Below are 11972 nucleotides of genomic sequence, written 5' to 3'. Positions count from 1 at the left end.
TCACATTTGGATCGGTATCAACTAAGAGATTAGCTACAAGTTCCTGATTAGTAGCAGGGCTCCATTTTTGAATAGACACTGAGATCCATCTGTCACGAGCAATATCCTATTTTCTGCAATCAATGAAAAAATGCCAAATTGTATCCAAATCACCTGAATTACAATTACAAAGTCGTTCTGAAAAAGGAGCCCCTAGGAATCTGCCCACTAATTCCCCAAGAGGCAAAACATTTACTCTTGCCTTGGAAAACAATGTTCTATATTTGGGGACCATCAAAGATTTACCGTAAGAGGGGGCCAGGCACGCTGTGTGCAGCGTAAGAACATAAGAGAAGCCAATGTTGGATCAGGCCAATGGCCCATCTAGTCCAACACTCTGTCACACAGTGGCCAAAAATACCAGGTGCCACCAGGAGGTCCAACAGTGGGGCCAGGACACTAGAAGCCCTCCCACTATTGCCCCCCCCCAGGCACCAAGAAGACAGAACATCACTTGCCCCAGACCAAGAGTTCCCATCTATATTCTATGATTCTTGAAGCTGTCCATGCTTGTAGCCGCCGCCACCACCTGTGGCAGTGAATTCCATGTGTTAATCACTCTTTGAATGAAGAAGTACTTCCTTTTATCTGTTCTAACCCGACTGCTCAACAATTTCATTGAATGCCCATGAGTTCTTGTATTGTGAGAAAGGGAGAAAAGTACTACTTCCTCTACCTGCTCTATCCTATGCATAATCTTATAAACCTCAATCATGTCACCCCTCAGCCATCATTTCTCCAAGCGAAAGAGCCCCAAGTGCTTTAACCTTTCTTCATAGGGAAAGTGTTCCAACCCTTTTATCATTCTAGTTGCCCTTTTCTGCACTTTTTCCAATGCTATAATATCCTTTTTGAGGTGTGGTGACCAGAACTGTACACAGTACTCCAAATGAAGTCGCACCATTGATTTATACAAGGCCATTATGATACTGGCTGATTTGTTTTCAATTCCCTTCCTAATAATCCCCAGCATAGTGTTGGCCTTTTTTATTGCAGTCGCACACTGTCTAGACATTTTCATTGACTTATCTACCACAACTCCAAGATCTCTCTCTTGGTCAGTCTCTGCCAGTTTCGACCCCATCAATGTGTATTTATAGTTAGAATTTTTGGCTCCATTGTGCATCACTTTGCATTTGGCCACATTGAACCCCATTTGCCACATTGACACCCACTCGCCCATCCTCGACAGAGCCCTTTGCAGTGCCTCACAATCCTCCCTGGTTCTCACGACCCTGAACAACTTCGTGTCATCTGCAAATTTAGCCACTTCACTGCTTACTCCCAACTCCAAATCATTAATAAACACGTTAAAAAGCATCAGACCCAGTACTGATCCCTGTGGTACCCCACCGCTTACCACCCTCCACTGAGAAAATTTCCCATTTATACTCACACTCTGTTTCCTATTAATTAGCCAGTTTTTGATCCACAAGAGGACTTGTCCTTTTATCCCGTGACTATTGAGCTTACTTAGGAGCCTTTGATGAGGAACTTTATCAAAAGCTTTCTGGAAGTCAAGCGCAGGCGAGAGAGAAAAGCCTGGCACTTGTGTTAAGGGGTGCAACGCGTGCAGAATGCCAAGGGTCAGGGCAGAGGAGGCCTGCCAAGTTGGGTGAGCTAGAGTCTGCTAACTCGCTGACCCAAATGCGCACGGCTCCTCTCCTACCTACCTCACTTGGCAGCATGGGGAGGATTAAATAAGAGGCGAAACGGAAACTCATGCATGTTTCTCAGGTTCCCTGCTCGCAAGGTCTGCCTTATGTAACAGTTTAAATGGAAGTGGAGGTCGGGGGGGTGAGGCGAAGGTTAGAGATGGGAGCAGGCATTTGGGAAAGGGTGCTGAGTTTGCACACTGCAGAGGGAGGCGCTGAATGTGCATCTGTGCACTTAGTCATGGGGAGTAATATTTTGGGTGGTTGGATAATACTGTGGTGCTGGCAGGAAATAGAAGTCTGCAAAAGGCAATTAAGTGAAGCTGGCATCTTTGGAGAGTGGTTGTGCTTGAAGATTGCTTGTGGTGCTGGGGAGCATTGCAGTTCCCCTTGCAGTTGAAGCTTGTTGATGAATTTGGGACCTTGACAGAGGGAGGTGTGGGAGTGTGCAGCTGCCTCGCCCCCCTCCCCAAAGCCTGTTGACTGTAGCAGTTTCTTTAAGGCAGGGCTTGTTGGGGGTCTCCTGATAAATGCCACTTGGCCACCTGTCTCTGGTTGTTGCACCTTGATTGTCAGGCAGTAGCTCTCTGTGCTGTGCAAAACCTCTTATGATATTAAGCAAAGGATGGTTAGTTAGGTGTTGAGGAGGGGTGTGGGTCACGGTCAGTAGTAAAATACCTCCAGTACCTGGCGTTACATTTTATGGCACATGTGGCCCAGCCCGATAAAGTGACATTTATTTCAGACCTGGCTCTTGTAGCAAATGAGTTTGACACCTCTGCATGGTCCATCAGAAACTGATCAATATGATCTACCAGCAAACTATGGCCTATTTTGTGCTTCCCGACTGACATAGATACTCTTGTAGATGATTGGATTCCTGCGATATGATTAAACCAACTAGTATTTATGTTTCTTTTTTAAATAATAAGGTTGTATTTTATACACTTTATATCTTTAAGGAGCTCAGGATAGTGCACATTGTTTTGTGATCTCTTTTTATCTTCCTAACAACCCTTTAAGGTGGGTTAGGATGAGAGAGTGACTGGCCCTGAGTTATGGAGGTAGCTTCATGGGGACTGGGGAGTTGATCTTGGGTTCCCAAGATCCTAATCCAGCTCTCTAACTAAACTGCGTGTTTCCTGCACACTTATTTGCATTGCCTTCCTTCCCACAACTTTTTCTACAGTCCTGGGCAACTCTTTCTTCAGAACACATTGGAAATATGCTAGATTCTCTTCTGCTCAGTTGCAGCTGTCCGAACCAAAGTTAAGTGTCTCTGCTCCTTCTGAAACGTTTATCCTGCTTTCCCTCTTTTTCCACATTTTTACTAAAAAGGGGTGGATGTCATCTTCTTCCTAAGAAGCTCTTCTAGGGTTTTGGAATCCTGATCTGCTTTCTAATCTAGTCTTTGCTTTGGTCGACAAAGTGAGTTTGCTGCTCTGCTAATGTGAAGCTTCTGCTTGAAACCAGAGGCCTCTTCTGTCTGTCTTTTCAGACCTGCTTATTTTTTTCTAGAGCTTTCTGCAGGTTTGCCTTATGTGGATAAATCTGAATGCATCCTAAGAGGATGAGCTCCAGTAATTTTAGCATTCAGGTGTTTGTCATTTGTTTGTCATTACGGGAAGTCCTTTGGGAGCAGACACTCCCTATTCTCTGCCTGCAGCTTAGAGTTTGGAGACTTCTTAATTCACAACAAACAACAGCTCTGCCATTGTTCCCAAACTTCAAGCCACAGGTCCAAAGTATAGTCTGTTTTGGAACCCTAGTTTGCAGGCTGGACTCAAAACCACATAGTTTATGGTCTGGGAACAATGACAACTATGACTTGCTGTGAATAGTCAAGTCTGAGTCCTAAGCAGGGAGGAGGGGACAGAAGGAACACTTGTGCCCGGGAATTCTGAAGGACCTTTGAATCTGAAGGTGAATCTGAAGGTGGACAATGTCTTAAGCTAGTTAGAAACAATAATTTGACTGTTAAATGTGCTGTTTCCGAATATTTTAATTACTAAAGTACTGCCCAGCGCATATGCAGACTTGTTTTGGAGTGATGCTGTCTTGCCTGATTTGTTAACATCGTGGCAGTTAGAGATAGTAATTGTGGACTACTTGGAAGATGTTTAAGAACACCTGTTTTTGAGGCTTTTTAATGGAATGATCATAATGAAATTAACTTGTCTTGACTGTCAGTGGGGATTTGACCTCTAAGCAGGAATGGTGATCACATGGAGCTGTCTTATACCGGGGTCATAACTATCATACCAGAGTAGTATAGTCTACTCTGACTGGCAGTGTAGTGGTTAAGAGTGGTGGAATCTAATCTGGAGAACCAGGTTTGATTCCCCACTCCTCTCCACATGAAGCCATCTGGGTGACCTCAGGGCAAGTGCCTGTTCTTGACAAATTCTCTCAGCCCCACCTACCTCACAAGGTACCTGTTGAGGGGAGAGGAAGGGAAGGCGATTGTAAGCCACTTTGAGACTCCTTAAGGTAGAGAAAAGCAAGGTATAAAAACCAACTCTTGTACTACTTTTTTTTTTTAACTGAAGGTGCTGGTGATTGAACGTGGGACCTTCTTCATGCAAAACAGATGTCCTTCCACTGAGCCACTGCCCCACCTGAAAGGATTTTGTTAAAGGTGATGTTCCACGTAATTAATAGTTCTGACCTGTTCCTTCCAGTTGCACGTTTCAAACTCTAATGGTAACATTCTGATTGTAGAACTGGGAATATGAAAGAGCTGGTTATGTGCATGCAGGCACTTCATGAAGTTCAGTTTCTTAATGGCTGTAAAGATGGGTGGAAAAATAAATCTTGCAACCTTTACTGCCTTCTCTACTAAACGTAGGTCATGGGAAGCAGGCTTCATCTTAACAGGAATTGTTCTGACTCATGAATGAACTAAAAAGTGGCTCTTCCAGACAAACACCTAAGACATCTTCTTGGAATTTCACAATAAACAAAGATGACCTGACAAATTTTGAATTCTCTGGGCCCTGTAGATAGATTTACTAGCATGTTAAATTGTATTTATTCAAAGATAACGTATCTCTGCTTCTCTGCACCCTTGTACTTCTGTAGATGCCTGGCTTGGATTCGGAAACCAGAGGACCAGAGCTCACAGCTGTCAAGCTGGCATGTTAGTTTCAGCTTCTCAAGACCTTGGGATAAGAAAGCTTAAAGGAATCCTATAAACTTGAGCAGGACTGTTGGTGCAAGTACCAGTAGGATTTACCCTTTAGAACTTGTGTGGGAGTACCTTTTCTGACAAGTCGCCATGAATGTAACAAGCTTGTTTTCCTTCACAAGCCCAGCTGTTAAAAGGCTGCTAGGGTGGAAGCAGGGAGATGAAGAGGAGAAATGGGCAGAGAAAGCTGTTGATGCCCTGGTTAAAAAACTGAAGAAGAAAAAAGGAGCAATGGAAGAGTTGGAGAAAGCATTAAGCTGTCCGGGTCAGCCCAGCAACTGTGTTACAATCCCTCGTTCATTAGATGGCAGACTTCAAGTTTCTCATCGGAAGGGGCTACCCCATGTAATTTATTGCCGTGTGTGGCGCTGGCCGGACCTGCAGAGCCATCATGAACTTAAACCACTGGAATGCTGTGAGTTTCCATTTGGTTCAAAGCAGAAGGAAGTCTGCATCAATCCCTATCATTACAAGCGGGTAGAAAGTCCTGGTAGGTACCGTCATTATATTTTTCCATTTTGATTTTTTTCTGCCCATGCATATCTTTTCCAATAGCTGAGCTACAGTAATTTTTTAAGATGACAGAACTGCTAAAAAAAAAATTGGATCTATAATTCAGTGAGCTGTAAAACTGGTTGTGTGTAAGTAGAGTTTTTATTTTCCTTTTCTTAGTTCTGCTAATTAACTGTCACAAGACCATAGCTCACTCCTCTTATATCTGCTCAAATAATTCAGGTAAACTTCAGGTACATGGAAGGTAAACTTTGTTGTACTTCATTGTCTATATCCACAAATGTGGTCAAGACTGCATGTTGGATGTATCTCGCATGCGGGTTGAATGCTACATATTTCCCTTTTAATAATTAATTTGGTTAGTAATGAGCATTTCCCTGTGGGCGAGGAAATGAAAATAAACATGCAGTGGTGTATGTCCCTCCACCAGTGCATTCTGCTGAGACATGAAGTAAATGTAGATCTTGGATGACATAATTAACTATGTAGCATGCGTCAGTACTGGTGTCTGGATGTCTCATGTTAAAGTTTGTGTGTCAGTTTTTCAGCAGAGAGCAAACATCTATACTTGCCTATCGCATTTTTGGGAAAGCCAGCTCTGAAACAAGATGGTCTGAAGTCTTGTATGGAGCAAGGACCAGATCATTCTTACATTTACATGGTTCTAGATTTTAGTACACACTTGGTGGTTATTAACCTACAAAATAGGAGATGGGGAGGGAATTAATTCCATAGTTGTGCTCTGTTGGAAAATATGTGATGAAAAAGAAAATGCTACTCTTGAAGAAGAGGGAAGTAGCTATATGCAAATTCTACTCTCCATGGAACCAGCCATTTAAGGTTTTTTTAGGGAGTTGCTTAGTAGAACAATTCTGCCCTAAACCTGAAGAGGAAGATTGACAAGATCCATACTTATGCTCTAGTAAACGTTTTAGGCCATTTCTGCATGAGTTATCTGCTCCTGGTCAATGCAGTTGTGAAGTGGGGGTTTTCTGCTTCCCCACAGCGTCATGGTGCTAAGGTTTCCCCAGCTTATCTTTGACCTTCTCCCTCTGAGGTGGAGGACATCTCTATGGGTTATTCCCACCGTGCCTTTAGGGAGGCAGGAAATAGTTTTTTCCCTCCCCATGTGGAAACCGCCTTAATAGTGTCAGAAGATCCTTTAATCAAAAGTGGGATGTAGAATGAGAATACTTGGCTGTGGAGGAAGGGCAGAAGTAACTTAATCAGCAGTTCAGAACTCGGAGAATCCAGGCTTTGTTTAGACTACTGCATACATGTGGTGGTCAGAGGAGGACGACGTGCTGGGGGAAACTTTTTCATCATCTGGCAAACACTCTGACACAATTGTCGGAAAGAAGTGCCTTCTGCTGGCATGCCCATAATGGCTCTGGGTAATCGGTAACAGTTAGCTATTTGTCATTGTGCTGTGTACACAATAGCATTGCAGTTTAAAAACTGTCAAATATAGATTGCTGACTCTGGATAAATGTTAAACATGTCTTTCGAATCTGATGTAAGACTGTTCTGCTTATCGGGTTCTAGTAAAACAGATGAATGGTTTTTCCAAGCATGGTGATGCAGTAGGGAGCGCAGTCATTCTCTGCCTCTTTCTGGAGTAGAGTGCTGGCTGTCCTTTGTGCTACATATCAAAGATTTCCCAGTTATCACTTGGCCATCTTTCACCCTCTAAGATATAGGACAAATTTTTAATTTTTACAAATGCCTCCTCAATGTTTATTCGAAATTCTGCTGCATGTGCTTGGGGTTGTAGCCACCTCTTTGGTGTCTGCAGGTTTTTTTAAATTAGTTTTTAAATTTTAAAAAAACCAAAGTTAATTGAAAAGGTAATATAAGCATATACTCCCTCCCTTTGGGTTCTTAAGGTACCCAGAAGAGAACTTCTTTGCACCTTGGAATGGAATGGGAAGAAACGTAACAAATTGGAAAAACAAGTAAAGTTAAACTTGATGGAACACTGCTTGTTAATTGGGTTCAGCAGCTCTTCCCCAGGAGGGAGGCAAGGTCACTTGCATCAACACTCAATACAGTAATAAGCTGTATAAAATATGTATATATAAAATCCCAGTCAGAGACATCCTTATGATACAGCTGCTTTTTTAGCTTCTAACTAATCGGTTCTTAAGAAGTGTGTCCATCTGTGCCTTCCAAAGGCAGAAAGGGATGACCTCCTCCTGACTTCCAGGGCAACCCAGTCATAGTACTGGGACCACTGGGACAAATGTTGACAGACAACTTTTAACTGTGGCTGTTCTCACCACCTTGGAAGGTGGTGGCAAAGTGTAGGCTACACACATGCAAAAATCTAGGCAGAGAAGCAAGATGCGATAGTAGAGATTTCTGCATTCTATACAGACTGATGGCTCTCTTATTTGTGTGTTGGAGGATGTTTCTTTCACAATGGGCTTAACAATTTTTAAACTGCAGTGTCTCCAGTTGAATGAGGCTGTTTAAACCAATATGTTTCTTTCAGTTATTTTCATCATGTTTCATGCTTCCGTTCTGATTTTTTAAAGCTTTATATTTGTGCTGATTTGATACACATGCACATAGGTACACACCCACTCTACTTTGAGGGCCAGTTTTGTTCAATGCAAAAGTAGAGAAAAGTGCTTTTTAAATAAAATCTAAAGTGTGATAACCACTAGTAGTGATACCCTCAGTTCTTAAAATTTTGGCATTCTATTAACTTGGGATTCCAGAATACTTGGCTGATCATATCTTCAAACATGTAGCTGTCACAGCTCATTTCTGGCTTCGTTGAACATCACATTTATAATACATTGGGATGGATAACTTGATAACAGTGGGACCATAAGCAGGATTGCACCCTTCTAAGTCCATTTATGTCTTTTACATACTCTTGCACGCTGTTACACTTTTGCACATACATCCTCTGAACAATGGGAGGGTGGGCACTGATGCCATCTTTAAGGACTGGTGTCTGCGAACTGTAGTTTTGTGATACTGAGAGGGTGACACAAGTGAGTCCAGTTTAAAGACCTGACTGAGTGTTTTTGATGGGAAGCACAGTCTGTCTTCAGTAGTAGCTTATCCTTGAACTGTTAAGCAAATACAGAATAGGAAATGTCTTGCTCTGCTGAGATATGAACAGGCGTTTGTGTTTGTTGTTCCCCAAGTAGTAGTCTAGTTTAATTTAAAACTACCTGTGCTATTGCAAAGTAGCATTTTTGAAACCGAAGAATCCGCAAATCTTCAAAAAAAATGCCTCTCTCTAGCGCCCCCCAGTCCATTAAGTGCACTGTTTGCACAAGTTCTGTCACTTGCACACAGTGTTATATTGCTTCAGATTAAATAACTCAAGGTACAATGAGGGCGTGAAGAAATTTCCATTTTCCTGATTTTTTTTTTTTTAGAAAAACTTGTCCTCTAGTAGCATGTTCAGTAGGTGGCTGGTGTACTTTGTGCCTGATGTCTTTTGATAACAAGCTGTGCTGTGCTACGGCTGGGTCATTTCCTGACTTTCCTGTGGCATGCAGGGCAATGGGTGCAGGGAAGCCTTTTTAGAATGCAGGCTGCATTCTACTTAATTGGCTACAACATTACAAGGTTGGGAATAAATGTACATCTGAATGAGCACTGAGTGCAAAGACACCAGGGTGATTAGCATGTGACATTATTTCTGAGGTAAACAGCCTTTGCTTAAATACAGGGTGTATTTTCCCTAACTTCTCAATTTTCCTGCTACACTTCAGCTCAGTCGTGTCAAGATTAGATCCTTGGTTACAATAATGTAGCTTTCAGATCTGGTGAAGAAGTTAACATCTCCCCCCCCCCCCCCCCCCCCCCCCCCCCCCCAAAATCCTAGTAGAATTAGAAGTTGGTGAAGAAAATGTTGAATGCCTTCAGCAACAAAATCTCCTTGTATGCAGCCTGGCTAATATACACGCCATCATCTGCTTCTGCACCTGGAAGAATTGTGATGAACATTCCCTGGTTTGTGTTTGACCAGAGGGCAAGGCTGTACTTAAAGCCCAGAGGGAGCAGAATAGGCCAGCTGTGATCTAGTCTCGTACTCTGCCAGCATTATTTTTGGAAGGGAATGCTGGACAGCAGTAGACCTAGTGGGAGATAAACAGGACGATACAATGAAGGAAAAGGGCAGAACAAGATACCTGTAGTGCCCAAACTGAAGTGGAAGAGCCTCTGCAACGAATGGCAGGCCAAAGAAGACCTCCGCTTTAAAACTGGTAGCCTTAAAATATTTGGTGAGAATTCCCTAATTTAGGAAGAATTAATTACTAGTTACATGGGTTGGTCTGGACCGCTTTACGTTGTTTGGTAGGCTGATTTTTAAAATAACCAAGGCAGAAGATGATTGCCTTAATTAAGTTTCCCTTTCTGAAATTCTCAGACAAATGCTCAGTTTGGTGTTCTCTGTACAGAGGTAGGATCACTTATTTGAAGGCTGACCCTCCATTCTATGCATATTTACTTATAAATATGACCCATTGAATAAAGTAGGATTTATTACCATCTAGACATAAGAGTAAGGCTATGTTCAGAACTTTCTAGAAACAACAGCTGGTAGTTACAGGGCAAAATGTTAGTGTTCTGTAGGATTTGCAGTAAGCTCTGTAAGACGCATGACACTGCATTTGGGTAACGTGTACAAATGGCAGCCAGAATAGGGCTGTTCTGTTAGATTTTACTTATTTCTTTGAAACATTTCTGTGGCGCCTTTCCACACAAATAGAGTCCCCAAGGCAGTGAACACCAAACAATGAAACATTTCAGTCTTGAAAACATAAAGTATATATACAGTAATTCGATCAAAACACACAACACCAAAAACCAGGGAGGAGGCCAATACTAGGGGGTATGCCAAACAGAACAAAAAATTCTTCACTCCCTGGCAGACACTGATAGAGGGAGACACAGATGAATCCCCTTGGGTGAAGGATTTCCAGAGTTTTTGTCCTACTGCTGAGGAGACACTTTCTTAGGTGACTAGCTGCCTAGCCTCAGATGGCAGGGGTACCTGAAGCAGGGCCCCTGAAGATGACTGGAATGGATTGGGTAGGTTCACATTGGAAAAGTTGGCTGCAAGCCATAGAGGGCTCTGAGGGTCAATACCTGCACCCTGAATCGAGTCTGGAAGCAAATTGGAAGTGTAGCTGGAGCAAGACTGGAATGATAATGGTCCCTGTGATCCCACTCCAGCAGGGTAGATTTTATTTAAATCACTAGTCAGTAACACTAGATTTATTTATTTATTTATTATATTTATCAGGGGTCATTTCGTAGAAAAAGAGCTAGGGGGACTCATTAGCATAACTCATTAGCATATGCCACACCCCCTGACATCACCGGAAGTGTGTCCTCCCCACAGCCGGCAGCGACCTCCAGCGGGCACCAGCAGGGAGCTCCAGGCCCCGCCGTCCCGCACCTCACCCGGGGGGATGGCGTCCCCCCGCATCCCCCCCCAAATGACCCCTGATATTTATACCCCACCCTCCCTGCAAGCGGGCTCATGGTTTTCTACATAAAGACTCATTCTTGCTGGTATAATCTTAATATTTACAAACCAGATGAAGGTTTCATTTTTAGAATAACAACTTTTCAGATAAGTTTTATAGTTATATCAAAAATTACTGATTTGGTTATACTATTAGAAACACATCATAGATAGTTCACCTTGTAATAATTTCATAATTGTCTGTCTCCGGTTTAATAGGTTAATTGATATTTGGACAGCTTTTCTGCTGTACTTCATTGGAAGGAGAAAAATAACCATTACTTTAATAATAACAATATAAATAGTTTTATTTAACTAAAACAATAACATTACATATGTATTCTTGTATTTGCTTAAACATCTATGCTAACTGATGTGGTTAAACAAATTATCTTTTTAAAAAAACAAATCTTAGATTACCAACCTGGTCCACACATGGAAAACTTAAACTTTCTTACAAGCCCAGGGAAATGCGGATCGCCACTTTGGGGTCAGGCCCCAATTTTTCTCCAGGCCAGTTTGGCTGGGGATCCTGAAGTTTTGTTTTTTTAATCTTCTGGGTGTGAAACAGCAGTCACTCAGGATGGGGGGGGGGAAGTATTTGTGAATTTCCTGCATTGTGCAGGGAGTTGGACTAGCTGACCCTGGAGGTCCCTTCCAACTCTATGACTCTATGAAAATACTGTCCTCTGTAGCTCATGCCATCTTCTTGTTTGTTCATAATCTGGAAAAGAAAAACAAGCTTTCCTGCTCTATCGGATCCCAGACAATTTCTCAATTTAGAATGAATGAGTTCAAATGGAGAGAATATTCTCTATACACCAGCAGAAGCAGCTACTGCTGTTAAAAAGTGAAAACATTACTTCAACAGTCTCTAAAGTCAAATGCTTAAGTGACTTCCAGTTCACTGGTGTGACTTTCTTTTAAACATCATCAGCAAACATATTTTTGAATAGTTCCTCCTTGAGTTTCAGAATGCTCAGCATATGGTCAACATTTTTCTTAAGCACAGTGTTGAGGATTTTGGCTATGACAGTGCTACCTATTTTCTCTCGATTTTGTTCACAAACTGTCATCA

The 11972-nt window shown here is 42.3% G+C and overlaps 1 protein-coding gene across 1 annotated transcript in view; it reads left to right on the top strand.

Moving 5' to 3' along the window:
* The first annotated feature begins 4243 nt into the window (after positions 1-4243).
* SMAD1 (SMAD family member 1) overlaps positions 4244-11972 on the top strand; it is a 29734-nt gene continuing 22005 nt past the window's right edge. Inside the window, exons 1-2 of the mRNA XM_015422916.1 lie at positions 4244-4332; positions 4776-5371. Coding sequence (XP_015278402.1) covers positions 4972-5371 — 400 coding nt within the window. The 5' untranslated portion in view covers positions 4244-4332; positions 4776-4971. The remainder of the gene's footprint in view (positions 4333-4775; positions 5372-11972) is intronic.

This window comes from Gekko japonicus, unplaced genomic scaffold (genome assembly GCF_001447785.1).
Source record: "Gekko japonicus isolate JY-2015 unplaced genomic scaffold, Gekko_japonicus_V1.1 scaffold110, whole genome shotgun sequence".
Taxonomy (NCBI): domain Eukaryota; kingdom Metazoa; phylum Chordata; class Lepidosauria; order Squamata; family Gekkonidae; genus Gekko; species Gekko japonicus.
Note: the sequence above shows the minus strand (reverse complement) of the source record. Positions and strands in the feature narration are given on the sequence as shown.